Source organism: Lagenorhynchus albirostris, chromosome 2 (genome assembly GCF_949774975.1).
Source record: "Lagenorhynchus albirostris chromosome 2, mLagAlb1.1, whole genome shotgun sequence".
Taxonomy (NCBI): domain Eukaryota; kingdom Metazoa; phylum Chordata; class Mammalia; order Artiodactyla; family Delphinidae; genus Lagenorhynchus; species Lagenorhynchus albirostris.
Genome location: NC_083096.1, coordinates 27,749,954 through 27,766,153, shown reverse-complemented (window position 1 = coordinate 27,766,153; position 16,200 = coordinate 27,749,954). Strand labels below are relative to the sequence as shown.

The 16,200-nt window shown below is 38.2% G+C and overlaps 1 protein-coding gene across 9 annotated transcripts in view; it reads left to right on the top strand.

The window, feature by feature from the left end:
* SDCCAG8 (SHH signaling and ciliogenesis regulator SDCCAG8) overlaps window positions 1–16,200 on the top strand; it is a 263,361-nt gene that overhangs the window by 59,194 nt on the left and 187,967 nt on the right. For all 9 annotated transcript variants that reach the window (XR_009536611.1, XR_009536605.1, XR_009536614.1 and 6 more), the window contains exon 9: window positions 3,325–3,463. Coding sequence is in view for 5 of the 9 variants with exons in the window: in XM_060128623.1 (XP_059984606.1) it covers window positions 3,325–3,463 (139 nt within the window). In the remaining 4 variants the exon portion in view is untranslated. The remainder of the gene's footprint in view (window positions 1–3,324; window positions 3,464–16,200) is intronic.

Here is a 16,200-nt window from a genome sequence, read left to right as displayed (position 1 = left end):
AAAGGGGAAATAGTAAGGAAAACACTTACCTGAGTTCTGTGAACTGTTCTAGCAAAGTATTTAATCCTAGAAGGGGTCATGGGAACCCATGATTTCTGGCCAGTTGGTCAGAGATACAAGATACCTGGGACTTGCAATTGGCACCTAAAGTGGAGGGCAGTTTTGTGGGATTGAGCCTTAACCTGTGGGGTCTGTACCAACTCCAGGCAGTTAGTGTCAGAATTGAGTTAGTGTCCACTGAGAATTAAGAGAAGTGCTGTATGTGGAAAACCTACGCATGTGGTATCAGAAGTGTTGTGAGTACAGAAACTGGGTGTAGAAGAAAACGAGAGGTTTTTCTTTTAGATGTGAACAACCTAAATATTCTTCAAAGAAGAATAACTAAACTACAGTTGAGATAACTATGAAATTTTATGCACAGCCAAAAAAAAATGATTGAAGTAGATCTATATGTACTAATGTGGAACCAAGTTCCAAAATATGTTGTTGAAGGAAAAAATAAAACAAGATGAGAAAGACATACCTGGTATGAAACTGTTTGTATTCCTTCAGAGGTCCATTCACAACCTTACTATATATTTTCTCCAGGTTCATACATATGCGTAGAGAAAGATATGAAAGAATAAACACACAATATTTAACAGTGATTACCACTGGAGAAGTAGAAGAAGGCATTGAAATTGAAAGTATGTGTTAAATAGGTCCCTAACCATATTGGTAATTAATTTATTATAAGGAGAAAGTAATGAAAATTTAATTTTAAAATGGAAAAACATATTCAAAGTCATGCAGATAAAGAGGATAGTCTAAGATAAACTAAGTAGTCTGACAAAACCAATCAACAAATAAAAAACTTTTTTCCCCCTATTATATTGCATTTCATATTATCCTTTTAGGTCATGAGAAAAATATTTTGAAAGGAAGCTACAGTGTTTTCATTGATTCCAAGTCTGGCAGTCATTTAGGAATTAGATTCTTGCTCAGTTATATATTTCTTTGTCTCTATCCTAAATTTCAGCTCTTAGCCTCTTAAAATAAATGTTAACCTTCTCAGTTCGGTTTTCTGCTTTGTCAGCATGTCGTTGGCTCATGTTCTACCTTAATAACAGTATACTATGGAAGGTTTCTGCTTTTATTATAAATGAAAATCTTTGTCTATATGACCTAAGCTGGTGTTCAGTTTCTTTCAGTTTAGTAATGCAGAATGCTGAATACTGAGTGTATGCTGACTTTGAAGAGTGACCAAAACTTTTTACGTTTGGATTTCTAGTTTGAAGCATAGTTAGAAGCCTGAACCCTCAAAGAACTGTATCATAGTATTTCCTGCATGACTCTAATATGGATTTTTAAAAAGTTATATCCCAAATATGATAAATCAAAAGAGTTTCCTGGTCTCTATTCAAAATGTAGCATTGTAACACTAGTTTTAAACTATGTTGTTGATTTTTTAGCATGTAATTTATTGACTATGTGACACAACATTGGGCAGCTGAAAAGGAGAGGATCAGGCACAACTTGGAGACCAGACGACCCATATGTTTGTGGTGTTTTGTTAGGGCACTTGGGACTTTTTGGAGGGAATACTTAACGACTGCTGAGTACATTGGATATAATTTAAAAGTTGGTTTGAAGTCCTTATAGTATTTTTTAATTTCTGCCTTCCACTCAGACCTCATTATGTCATGAACTAGGTAAGAGCAACAATAACCGCTCTTTCTTTCTTAATGATCAAAATACTTTCAAATGGGAATCAGGGTGGAACTGCTTTATATTAAATTCCTTTCTGTAGCTCATAGTGCCTTGGAGGAGCTTCAGTGTACTTTTCAGACAGGAGAAATGATTACTACTGTACTATCCTGGGACTTCAGTCCAGCTTGTGACTTGGGGGTGGGTGATTGGCAATCTTCTGTATAGCTGGCTTTGAAAGACTATGGGTAGGAACTTCCCAGAAATGAGGAAGAAGGAAATGTTGTAGTTAGCCTTCTAAACTTTCTTTTTAAAAACAGTGATAATACTTACTAGCAATGCTTAATAAAGCTTAAAACTGCTAGCAACTGTGGAATAACTTAAGAATTAAAGGCACTTCTTAGGCACTCCATATTTCAAGATGAAGCTCATGTATATATCAGCCTAACTCTCCCTTTTCCTTATTTTAAACATTGGCCAAGATTATTCAGGGACTTTCTCCTTTTTGCTCTGATTGTTACACTAGGTTCCTTAAATACTACATGCTTGTTAGTTCATCCCAGAACTGACACCCATGCTTCTTCCCTCATCTTCTGCCTCAGCTGCTCTTTCATCTGGATCATGATGGCATGTTACAGGGTTAATGCTGCATTGCTTGCTTTGTTTGAAAAACTCCTTGATCATATTCATCAAAATATTCACATGGTATTTTTAAGCAGTTAAAGAACTTTTGCCTTGGAAGATGGTAATTTGGAGAACTGCCCTCTCATTCTCACATTGATATATCATGTAAAATTTCCCATTGTGAGAGGCTCACTCAGGCCTGGTGTTGGGCTGGCCATGTAGAATTTTATATGGATTTATTTAATCCATAAGATTGGATCCTTGCTATTTTACATGCCAATGCATTTTGGCATTCAGTTCAATTCTATCCCCAAGAAATAGCTTAGCCTAGGGTACTTCTGAAAATTGCTAAGGAAGGGATGGATCTAGGCAAGGGTCAAAACCTGTGGGATAAGATTTTGTAAAATAATGAGCATTATATGTGTAACCAGGGCACTTGAGTGATTCACCAGTACTACCCATTGAAAGAAGAAATATGTTCATAAGTAGGTGAAAGTTTTTAATTCATAGAGAAGGGTGAAAAAGAGGATTGTGAAGGAAGATGAAAAGGAAAGGACATATGTTTATTCTAGTAGAGAGGGGAGTCGGCAGTGTAAACAAAATTTCAGTAGTCCCTTCTTACCATGGTTACTTCTGCTTTGAAGTACAATCCCCACCTTCCCTACTTTATTACTTTTTTCTCCTTTTCTGCCCCCCACCTTTTTAATTTTTAAATTAATTTCCTCTTTTCTGGGCTTCCCTCTCCAGCCCTCAGTGTGCCAGTCCTCTCCATAATTGGTTATTATCCCACGTGGATGCAGTCCTGCCATGAATGCTCATGGCTTTTCTGGCTGCTCTGCCTGCCCCTCACCAAGTGAGGACAGAGGGTCTTTCTCTGGGGTGTGCTTGAATATGTGCTGAGCTGGCCTGCCCTGGCTCTTCTTCTAATACATATTAATGCTTTTTTCTTCCTGACGTATGAATACACGATCATTTGATCATTTGCTGTTTTCAATGTTCTTTTTGTGCTGACAGAGAAAGAGATGACTTAATGTCTGCACTAGTTTCCGTGAGGAGCAGCTTGACAGAGATGCAGCAAAGAGAAGTAAGTGCTTATGAGCAGGTGAAACAAGCTGTGAAAATGACTGAGGAGGCCAACTTTGAGAAAACCAAGGCAAGTCTAATAAAATAAAGGCATGCCATAATTGCCTTTTTTTTTCTTTTCTGAGTATTTGTTTGGTTATTCTCCATAGCTAAACTGTTTTTTTCCAAACACACAAAGTGAATACCAGTTTGTTAATGTTGACTTTCTAAATTAAACAAATTTGCTCTTTGGAGAATTCTTATTCCCCTGCAAATTCTCTTGCTGTATCACTATTGAAAGAATAGTATTATGATGTGATACAGTACTTTGAGAGACTTGTATGCTTAATCTTTTTATTTGCCGATAACTTTTAATGCGAAGTGAAACTATTAGCACCCATAGTCACCCATTTGTGTATGCTCATGTATGTGAAGACAGATTTTTTTCCTCTATACCTGGGAAAGTTTGAGAATATCCAGATATGCCACAATAATAATATATGTGTATTTAATAGCATCTTTAGCTATGAGTCTGTATCCATTGTGTGCTTAAGTCAAACACATTTAATGATAATGATAATGACAGTAATAGTTAACACTTAGTGATCAGGCAGTGTTCTAAGCACTTTGAATAGTAGGAGGTTACTGATGATTCATTTCTGTGTTTGGGGGCCACACCTTAAACCATTAAAGTTGCTATGTATTTTCCCTAAACACACTAGCCACGCTTCAAGTACTTAGTAGCCACATGTAGCTAGTGATTACTGTATTGGTCAGTGCAGATACAGAACATTTCCATTATCACAAAAAATGCTTTAGATAACATTGGTCTAAGCCATAGAGTAGCATCACTATTTTATTAAACTATTGGGCTAATCACCTTTATATTAAGCTTCTCCTCAGTCATTGCCTTACCCATTTATCTCTATCCAGACCATCTTTAACTCTTCCTAGACCATTTGACCCTCATAATGCCCCTATGCCTTTTGAAACTTATGTTCATTCTGACCAAATGCCCTAACATATTTTACTTCCTCAAACACTCTTACGTCTTCCTTTGGACTGACTCTAGCTGTCCCTTGCTGATGTTATGACCCTCAAAACCTCCAGTGAAGCCCTTTGCTGTTCATTTTATCTCATGTGACTGTGATGGAGGGGTCAGCATTCATATCACCCCATACTGCCGTTTCCAGGCCTTTGCTTTCGTACCTACTAACTCCTCTTTGAAGTTAGTTTACCACTTCTCTTTGAAATCATCGTTGATTCTCCTCTCCCTAATTTTAATCAATATAAACTCTCAATCTGGAAGACACTATTTGATATTTTTTTTTAAAGAAAATCATCCATCACTTGGGTTTATAAAATAGTTGTAAGATCTTTGACACCTTTTAAGAGCTTTAGCCTCTGACACTTTTCCCCCTTGTCTATGTCCTTTCAGGCTGCTATAACAAAGACACCTTAGACAGGGTGGCTTAAACAACAAACATTTATTTCTCATAGTTCTGGGAAGTGCAAGATCAAGGCACCAGCAGATTCGGTGTTTGGTGAGAGCTCACTTTCTGGTTCATAAACAGCTCTCTTCTCACTGTGTCTTCACATGGTGGAAGGGGCAAGGGAACTCTTTGAAGTCTATTTTATAAGGGCACTAATCCCATTCATGAGGGCTCCACCTTCATGACCTAATCACCTCCCATAGGGCCACCATCTAATTCCATCATATTGGGGGTTAGATTTCTACATGTGACTTCTGGAGAGGCACAAACATTCAGTCCATAGCACCCTCTACTTTATCTCTTTTCATCATTCTGAAAGGTTTCCACATCCATACTGTTAACATATGCAACATCTTAGTCCCGACACACTTTGCTTTCCTTAACTCTAACATTTTCTATGTTCTTCTGTAACTCCCACGTGAACTGAAGGGTCCACGAGATCTCAAACTCTAAAACTGATCTCTCTGACCAGAGCCTTTTCTCTTCCTCCCTATCTCAGTTAAATCTACTCAGTGTCCTCATAACTGCCTCCAGTTCTTCTACCTCCTCTCATATCTCATTTTATCTATTATCTTCAGGCTGTTCCTCTTCCCTTTCCATTTAGATATGAATTTTATGATCTCAAACTAAATTCATTATATTCACTTCATCAAAACAGCTGTGTTCTCTACTCGCTGAATGGCACTTTTGTCCACTGTCATGCCCTGATTGGGAACTGGATGTCATCCTCTCCTTTGGCTTCCAACCAGTCACTAAATAAGAGTTTTAATCCTTGAAGTTTGCTTGAATTCTTTCCTCACTGTCACCTTTCTTGTTCAGGATACTATAATCTCTGGATTCATGAATTATAACATCCCTTGTCTCTTTTCCTTCACTCCATTCCCTACAATGCAGCTAGAAGTGATCTTTCTTCAAAGCAGATTTTATCATGTGACTCTCTGATTAAAATCCATCAGTGGTTTCCCACTGCCTTCAGCGTAATCTCCAAACTACTTCACATGCTTATGAGGTCTGTCCTAATGTGCTTCCTTTCAACCCTTTAGTGTCACTTTTTACTCTCCTCCAACAGACTCAGCCCCTGTCAGCTTGGAAAGGCAGTAGAATTTAGAGGTTGAGCATGGTCTTAGTAGAGTTAGCAAGACCTAGATTCAACTTCCAGCTCCACCATTCACCAGCTGTGTGACCTTGGGCAAGTTATTTAGTTCTCTGTGCCTCAGTTTTTCTTCATCTGTGAAATGGAAATAATATCTGACACATAGGATTTTAATTAGGACTGTATTTTAAAATTTATATCTGTTATCTTATAGAAACTCTGGCACAAAATATTTCTTCAATAAGTAGTTGTGGTGATGGTGATGGCTATTAATCCCTGTGTTTATGCCATGCTTTTTCTAGCCTCTGGGTCTCTGTACATGCCATGCAAATTCTTCTCCACACCATTGCTTGGATATTTTCTTCATCCTTCATGCCACTGTCTCTAGAAAATCTATGATCTCCCATGTCTAGATTTGATATACCTCTTATGTACTTTTAGAGCAGGGTTTCTCAACCTTGGCATGGTTGACATTTTGATGTACATAATTCTTTGTTTTAGAGATTGTCCTCCATGCTATAGGATATTTAGCAGCATCTCTGGTCTCTACCCACTAGATTCCAGTAGCACATCCCTCTCCCCCAAGTTCTGATAACCAAAGATATCTCCAGACACTGCCAAATGACCCTGAGGGGGGTGGTGCAGAATTGTCCCCAGTTGAGAGCTACTCATTACAGCATTTATCAAAATGTATTATTATTGGTTGTTTGTTTGTATCTTTCATTAAACTTTAAACTCCTTGGCAGGAAGTAACTTGTCCATCTTGTCACTATTAAATCCCTAGTATCTTACATAGTGTTTGGTAAGTAATAGGTACTCAGTAAATATCCGCTAAGGGAATTTCAGTGTGCTCTCAGTAACACTCTAGAATTCTGTTATTCTTACCTTTCCAATTTAACTACTTTACCAGTGCCACGTGAAAGTTAAGCCAAATCATACATGTTTTTCCTATCATTTTCAGCCTATCAAGTGTTACTGAGGGAAGCCAAGTAAGAAAGCAACAATGAATTCCACAGGAGAGTAATACCAGTCACGTTCAGTGTATAAGTACTGTTTAGCAATTCTTTTCCTTGCAGTTGACTACCACATATACTTTTCTAAATTTTATTTTATTTTATATTTTTTAACATCTTTATTGGAGTGTAATTGCTTTACAATGGTGTGTTAGTTTCTGCTTTATAACAAAGTGAATCAGCTATACATATACATATATCCCCATATCTCCTCCCTCTTGGGCCTCCCTCTGACCCTCCCTATCCCACCCCACTAGGTGGTCACAAAGCATCGAGCTGATCTCCCTGTGCTATGCGGCTGCTTCCCACTAGCCAGCTATTTTACGTTTGGTAGTATATATAAGTCCATGCCACTCTCTCACTTCGTCCCAGCTTACCCTTCCCCCTCCCCGTGTCCTCAATCCATTCTCTATGTCTGTGTCTTTATTCCTGTCCTGCCCCTAGTTTCTTCAGAAGCTTTTTTTTTTTTTTATTTAGATTCCATATATATGTGTTAGCATACAGTATTTGTTTTTCTCTTTCTGACTTACTTAACTCTGTATGACAGACTCTCCGGCCATCCACCTCACTACAAATAACTCAATTTGGTTTCTTTTTGTGGCTGAGTAATATTCCATTGTATATATGTGCCACATCTTCTTTATCCATTAATCTGTCGATGGACACTTAGGTTGCTTCCATGTCCTGGCTATTGTAAATAGAGCTGCAATGAACATTGTGGTATGTGACTCTTTTTGAATTATGGTTTTCTCAGGGTATATGCCTGGTAGTGGGATTGCTGAGTCATATGGTAATTCTATTTTTAGTTTTTTAAGGAATCTTCATGCAGTTCTCCATACTAGCTGTATCAATTTACATTCCCACCAACAGTGCAAGAGGGTTCCCTTTTCTCCACACCCTCTCCAGCATTTATTGTTTGTAAATTTTTTGATGATGGCCATTCTGACTAGTGTGAGGTGATACCTCATTGTAGTTTTGATTTCCATTTCTCTAATGATTAGTGATGTTGAGCATCCTTCGATGTGTTTGTTGGCTATCTGTATATCTTTGGAGAAATGCCTATTAAGGTCTTCTGCCCATTTTTGGATTGGGTTGTTTGTTTTTTTTTGATATTGAGCTGCATGAGCTGCTTGTAAATTTTGGAGATTAATCCTTTGTAAGTTGCTTCATTTGCAAATATTTTCTCTCATTCTGAGGGTTGTCTTTTCGTCTTCTTTATGGTTTCCTCTGCATTGCAAAAGCTTTTAAGTTTCATTAGGTCCCATTTGTGTATTTTTATTTTTATTTCCATTACTCTAGGAGGTGGGTCAAAAAGGATCTTGCTGTGATTTATGTCATAGAGTGTTCTGCCTATGTTTTCCTCTAAGAGTTTGATGGTGTCTGGCCTTACGTTTAGGTCTTTAATCCATTTTGAGCTTATTTTTGTGTATGGTGTTAGGGGGTGTTCTAATTTCATTCTTTTACATGTAGCTGTCCAGTTTTCCCAGCACCACTTATTGAAGAAGCTGTCTTTTCTCCATTTTTCATTCTTGCCTTCTTTATCAAAGATAAGATGACCATATGTGCGTGGGTTTATCTCTGGGCTTTCTATCCTGTTCCACTGATCTATATTTCTGTTTTTGTGCCATTACCATACTGTCTTGATTACTGTAGCTTTGTAGTATAGTCTGAAGTCAGCCTGATTCTTCCAGCTCCGTTTTTCTTTCCCAAGATTGCTTTGGCTATTAGGATCTTTCGTGTTTCCATACAAATTGTAACATTTTTTTGCTAGTTCTGTGGAAAATGCCATTGGTAGTTTGATACGGATTGCATTGAATCTACAGATTGCTTTGGATAGTATAGTCGTTTTCACAATGTTGATACTTTCAATCCAAGAACATGGTATATCTGTCCAGCTGTTTGTATCACCTTTCATTTCTTTTATCAGTATCTTATAGTTTTCTGCATACAGGTCTTTTGTCTCCTTAGGTAGGTTTATTCCTAGCTATTTTATTCTTTTTGTTGCAGTGGTAAACAGGAGTGTTTCTTTAATTTCTCTTTCAGATTTTTCATCATTAGTGTATAGGAATGCCAGAGATTTCTGTGCATTAATTTTGTAGCCTGCTACTTTACCAAATTCACTGATTAGCTCTAATAGTTTTCTGGTGGCATCCTTAGGATTCTCTATGTATAGTATCATATCATCTGCAAGCAGTGACAAGCTTTACTACTTCTTTTCCGATTTGGATTCCTTTTATTTCTTTTTTGTCTCTGATTGCTGTGGCTAAAGCTTGCCAAACTATGTTCAATAACAGTGGTGAGAGTGGACAACCTTGTTTTGTTCCTGATCTTAGTGGAAATGGTTTCAGTTTTTCACCATTGAGAATGATGTTGGCTGTGGGTTTGTCATATATGGCGTTTATTATGTTGAGGTAAGTTCCCTCTATGCCTACTTTCTGGAGGGTTTTTATCATAAATGGGTGTTGAATTTTGTCAGAAGCTTTTTCTGCATCTATTGAGATGTTCATATGGTTTTTCTCCTTCAATTTGTTCATATCACATTGATTGATTTGCGTATATTGAAGAATCCTTGCGTTCCTGGGATAAACCCCGCTTGATCATGGTGTATGATCCTTTAAACGTGCTGTTGAATTCTGTTTGCTAGTATTTTGTTGAGGATCTATGTTCATCAGTGTTATTGCCCTGTAGTTTTCTTTCTTTGTAACATCTTTGTCTGGTTTTGGTATCAGGGTGATGGTGGCCTCGTAGAATGAGTTTGGGAGTGTTCCTCCCTCTGCTATATTTTGGAATAGTTTGGGAAGGATAGGTGTTAGCTATTCTCTAAATGTTTGATAGAATTTGCCTGTGAAGCCATCTGGTCCTGGGCTTTTGTTTGTTGGAAGATTTTTTTTTCTTTTTCAGTACGCGGGCCTCTCACTGTTGTGCCCTCTCCCGTTGTGGAGCACAGGCTCCAGACGCGCAGGCTCAGCGGCCATGGCTCACGGGCCCAGCCGCTCCGCGACATGTGGGATCTTCTCGGACCGGGGCATGAACCCGTGTCTCCTGCATCGGCAGGCAGACTATCAACCACTGCGCCACCAGGGAAGCCCTGTTGGAAGATTTTTAATCACAGTCTCAATTTCAGTGCTTGTGATTGGTCTGTTTATATTTTCTGTTTCTTCCTGATTCAGTCTTGGCAGGTTGTGCATTTCTAAGAATTTGTCCATTTCTTCCAGGTTGTCCATTTTATGGGCATAGAGTTGATTGTAGTAATCTCTCATGATCCTTTGTTTTTCTGCAGTGTCAGTTGTTACTTCTCCTTTTTCATGTCTAATTCTATTGATTTGAGTCTTTTCCCTTTTTTTCTTGATGAGTCTGCCTAATGGTTTATCAATTTTTGTTATCTTCTTAAAGAACCAGCTTTTAGTTTTATTGATCTTTGCTATCATTTCCTTCATTTCTTTTTCATTTATTTCTGATCTGATCTTTATGATTTCTTTCCTTCTGCTAACTTTCGGGGTTTTTTATTCTTCTTTCTCTGATTGCTTTAGGTGTAAGTTTAGGTTGTTTATTTGAGATGTTTCTTGTTTCTTGAGGTAGGATTGTATTGCTATAAGCTTCCCTCTTAGAACTGCTTTTGCTGCATCCCATAGGGTTTGGGTCATCGTGTTTTCATTGTCATTTGTTTCTAGGTATTTTTTGATTTCCTCTTTGATTTCTTAACTGATCTGTTGGTTATTTAGTAGTGTAGTGTTTAGCCTCCATGTGTTTGTATTTTTTTACAGTTTTTTTTCCTGTAATTGATATCTGCTCTCATAGCATTGTGGTCAGAAAAGATAGTTGATTTGATTTCAGTTTTCTTAAATTTACCAAGGCTTGATTTGTGACTCAAGGTATGATGTATCCTGGAGAATGTTCCATGAGCACTTGAGAAGAAAGTGTATTCTGTTGTTTTTGGATGGAATGTCCCATAAATATCAATTAAGTCCATCTTGTTTAGTGTATCATTTGAAGCTTGTGTTTCCTTATTTATTTTCATTTTGGATGATCTGTCCATTGGTGAAAGTGGGGTATTAAAGTCCCCTACTCTGATTGTGTTACCATCAATTTCCCCTTTTATGGCTGTTAGCATTTGCCTTATGTATTGAGGTGCTCTTATGTTGGGTGCATAAATATTTACAATTGTTTCATCTTCTTCTTGGATTGATCCCTTGATCATTATGTAGTGTCCTTCTTTGTCCCTTGTAATAGTCTTTATTTTAAAGTCTATTTTGTCTGACATGAGAATTGCTACTGCATCTTTCTTTTGATTTCCATTTGCATGTAATATCTTTTTCCATCCCCTCACCTTCAGTCTGTATGTGTCCCTAGGTCTGAAGTGGATCTCTCGTAGACAGCATATATATGGGTCTTGTTTTTGTATCCATTCATCCAGTTTGTGTCTTTTGGCTGAAGCATTTAATCCATTTACATTTAAGGTAATTATCTATATGTATGTTCCTATTACCATTTTCCTAATTCTTCTGGGTTTGTTATTGTAGGTCTTTTCCTTCTCTTGTGTTTCCTGCCTAGAGAAGTTTCTCTAGTATTTGTTTTAAAACTGGTTTGGTGGTGCTGAATTCTCTTAGCTTTTGCTTGTCTGTAAAGATTTTAATTTCTTCATCAAATCTGAATGAGATCCTTGCTGGGTAGAGTAATCTTGGTTGTAGGTTCTTCCCTTTCATCACTTTAAATATGTCCTGCCACTCCCTTCTGGCTTGCAGAGTTTCTGCTGAAAGGTCAGCTGTTATCCTTATGGGGTTTCCCTTGTATGTTATTTGTTGTTTTTCCCTTGCTGCTTTTAATATTTTTTCTTTGTATTTAATTTTTGATAGTTTCATTAATATGTGTCTTGGTGTGTTTCTCCTTGGATTTATCCTGTATGGGACTCTCTGAACTTCCTGGACTTGATTGACTATTTCCTTTCCCATATTAGGGAAGTTTTCAACTATAATCTCTTTAAATATTTTCTCAGTCCCTTTCTTTTTCTCTTGTTTTTCTGGGACCCCTATTATTCGAATCTTGGTACGTTTAATGTTGTCCCAGAAGTCTCTAGGACTGTCCTCAATTCTTTTCATTTTTTGTTTTCTTTATACTGCTCTGCAGTAGTTATTTCAACTATTTTATCCTAAGGTCAGTTATCCGTTCCTCTGCCTCAGTTATTCTGCTATTGATTCCTTCTAGAGAATTTTTCATGTATTGTGTTGTTCATCATTGTGTCTTTGCTCTTTAGTTCTTCTAGGTCCTTTTTAAACATTTCTTGTATTTTCTCCATTCTATTGCGAAGATTTTGGATCATCTTTACTATCATTACTCTAATTCTTTTTCAGGTAGACTGCCTATTTCCTTTTCATTTGTTTGGTCTGGTGGGTTTTTACCTTGCTCCTTCATGTGCTGTGTGCTTCTCTGTCTTCTCATTTTGCTTAACTTACTGTGTTTGGGGTCTCCTTTTTGCAGGTTGCAGGTTTGTAGTTCCTGATGTTTTTGGTGTCTGCCCTCAGTGGCTAAGGTTGGTTCGGTGGATTGTGTAGGCTTCCTGGTGGAGGGCACTTTGCCTGTGTTCTGGTGGATGAGGCTGGATCTTGTCTTTCTGGTGGGCAGTACCACGTCCAGTGGTGTGTTTTGGGGTGTCTGTGACCTTATTATGATATTAGGCAGCCTGTCTGCTAATGAGTGGGGTTGTGTTACTGTCTTGCTAGTCGTTTGGCGTTGGGTTTCCAGCACTGTAGCTTGCTGATAGTTGAGTGGAGCTAGGTATTAGCATTGAGATGGAGATCTCTGGGAGAGCTTTCACTGTTTGATATTACATGGAGCCGAGAGGTCTCTGGTGGACCAATATCCTGAACTCGGCTCTCCCACCTCAGAGGCACAGGCCTGACACCGAGCTGGAGCACCAAGACCCTGTCAGCCACATGGCTCAGAAGAAAAGGGAGGAAAAAAAGAAAGAAAGAAAGAAAAATAAAATAATTTTATTAAAATAAAAAATTAATAAAAAAATTAAAAAGTAATAAAACAGAAAGAAAGAAAAGAGCAACCAAACCTAAAAACAAATCCACCAATAACAAGCACTAAAAACTATACAAATAAACAAAGAAAAATAACGGATAGATAGAACTTTAGGACAAATGGTAAAAGCAAAGCTATACAGACAAAATCACACAAAGAAGCATATACATACACACTCACAAAAAGAGAAAAGGGAAAAAATATATCTATATATATAAAAAAAAGGAGGAAGAAAGCAACTGAATCAATAAACAAATCTACCAATGATAATAAACTCTAAATACTAAACTAAGATAAACATAAAACCAGAAACAAATGAGATGCAGAAAACAAACCCCAAGTCTACAGTTGCTCCCAAAGTCCACCATCTCAATTTTGGGATGATTCATTGCCTATTCAGGTATTCCACAGATGCAGGGTACATCAAGTTGACTGTGGAGATTTAATCTGCTACTCCTGAGGCTGCTGGGAAAGATTTCCCTTTCTCTTCTTTGGTTGCACAACTCCTGGGGTTCAGCTTTGGCTTTGGCCCCGCTTCTGCGTGTAGGTTGCCTGAGGGCATCTTTTGGGAAGTCTGATATCTTGTGCCAGTGTTCAATAGGTGTTCTGTAGGAGTTGTTCCACATGTGGATGTATTTCTGATGTATTTGTGGGGAGGAAGGTGATCTCCACATCTTACTCCTCCACCTTCTTGAAGGTCTCCCTACCACATGTACTTTAGACTAGACAGGAATGCCACTTTGTTCATTTTCCCAACTCCACTCTTAGCACCTCACTCTTAATAGCTGACCTACTTTACTGAGATCACAACCAACTGACAAGAGCCTCATCAACACTTTCTTATCCCTCAAATGTGTCTTCACATTTTTTTCTTTCTTATCTGGTCCTCTTACTTCCCAAGATGAATCTCTCTAAGTTCTTGATATCTCCTACTTCTAGGGTTTCAGGGACATTGAGACATTTGTTATCACATCTTTCTTGTATCTTCCATCCTTCATTCTCCATTGTCTTTACCTTTGTAGCTTTCCATTCACTTCTGAACACATTGCAGTCAGTCTTTTAACAAATTGTAGTCTGATTTCATGCTACTGAATTGGTCACATTATGGTCACCAGTCACTTCCTGATTACTAAACCCAGTGACTTCATCTCAGTCCTCATTTGACCCAACTCCAGGAAGACATTAACTGTACTAGCATAACATATCATCATTTCCCCTTGATTAATCTGATATTTCACTCTGTGGGTCCTCTTTGCATTGCTCTTGTCTACTCTTCCACATGTCTTTTAACTTGTTTTCCACAAGCCTAGAATGCAGACATTCCTCAGTCAGTTCCTAGCTGTCCAGCCATGTTGCCCTAATTTCCAGGACTTTGTGTCTCCCCCTCACTTGACTACCTCCACATTGTGCCTTTAGCTCTAAGAACTCCTCTGTGCCCCAGACCTACATTTCTTGCTTCTACTAGACCTCTTTTATGGATGATATGCCATTAGCATCTGAAACTCTACACCACCAAATTGGAAATTCTCTCCTCCTTACTGTCTATCACTCCTTTTCCTTCTATAATTTTCTGTATTATCTTTTCTCAGATAATGGTATTATCATCTTACCAACAGCCCTGGCTTGGAACCTTTAAAATATCTTGGGTCCTCCCCATTCCTCACTGTCAACATCCAATCAATTATCAAACTCTCACCGTATCTTCAAAAACCCCTACTAAGTTATGCCCGCAGCTTCCATACCTATACTCCTGCTCTGGTTCAAGTCTTCACATACTCTTATGTGGCCTATTGCAATAGCCTTCTAATTGGTCTCCCTCAGGTCTCTTTCAATTCCAGTATATCTTTCACATTGCTGCCAAAGTTTTCCTAAACTGTAAATCTCCCTATTCAGGCAGCTCTCTTCTTGCAGTAGAATAAGACAAATCCTTAGCATGACCTTCCAGATCTTTCACAATATGGTCCCACTCTAACTTTTCTAGCCTTATCTTTCACTACAAGTTTTCATATAACCTATACTGTTTCTATAACGTGACCTACAATTGACTATTTCCATGAATTTGCTCATGTTGTACTTTCCTGCACTGTATCCATCTGTGAAGTATCTATTCATTCTATGAGGGGCAACTCAGATGGCAGTCTTCTCGGAAGTTTTCCCCAGCACCTTCTTGTTTGAATTAATCTCCTCCTTCTCTGTATTCCTAGCAAGCTGTGTATAATTTTTGTGGCTGTTTACATAGCCCTCTCCACCAAAAGCCCTTAAAAACCAGGTCTGTGACATCTATCATTGTATTCTTCACATGGCAATTTACATATTAATTGTACAATAAATGTTGTTGAACTGATGTAAAGTTAATTATTAGCTTTAAATATTAGTATGAATTTTTGTAATTAGTGCTTTTAAAATCTTAGTGGTTAAGAACTAGAAAGGCTATTGTGTATTGTAAATCTATTTTTCACTAAGTTAGTAATAACTCAAGGATTGATTTCTAAGCAGTTTACAAAATGCAGTGCAAGTCTGGCAGTTTTTATCTCTAAGGTATGTTAAAACATACTAGGGGAGAAAATATTTGCAAACGAAGCAACTGACAAAGGATTAATCTCCGAAATATACAAGCAGCTCATGCAGCTCAATATCAAAAAAAAACCCAATCCAAAAATGGGCAGAAGACATAAATAGACATTTCTCCAAAGAAGATATACAGATTGCCAACAAACACATGAAAAGATGCTTGACATCACTAATCATTAGAGAAATGCAAATCAAAACCAAAATGAGGGCTTCCCTGGTGGCACAGTGGTTGAGAGTCCGCCTGCTGATGCAGGGGACACGGGTTCGTGCCCTGGTGCGGGAGGATCCCACGTGCCGCCGAGCGGCTGGGCCCGTGAGCCTGCGTGTCCGGAGCCTGTGCTCCGCAATGGGAGAGGCCACGGCAGTGAGAGGCCCGCGTACCGCAAAAAAAAAAAAAAAAAAAATGAGGTATTATCTCACACTGGTCAGAATGTCCATCATCAAAAAATTTACAAACAATAAATGCTGGAGATGGTGTGGAGAAAAGAGAACCCTCCTGCACTGTTGGTGGGAATGTAAATTGATACAGCCACTATGGAGAACAGTATAGAGGTTCCTTAAAAAACTAAAAATACAACTACCAAATGACCCAGCAATCCCACTACTGGGCGCATACCCTGAGAAAACCGTAATT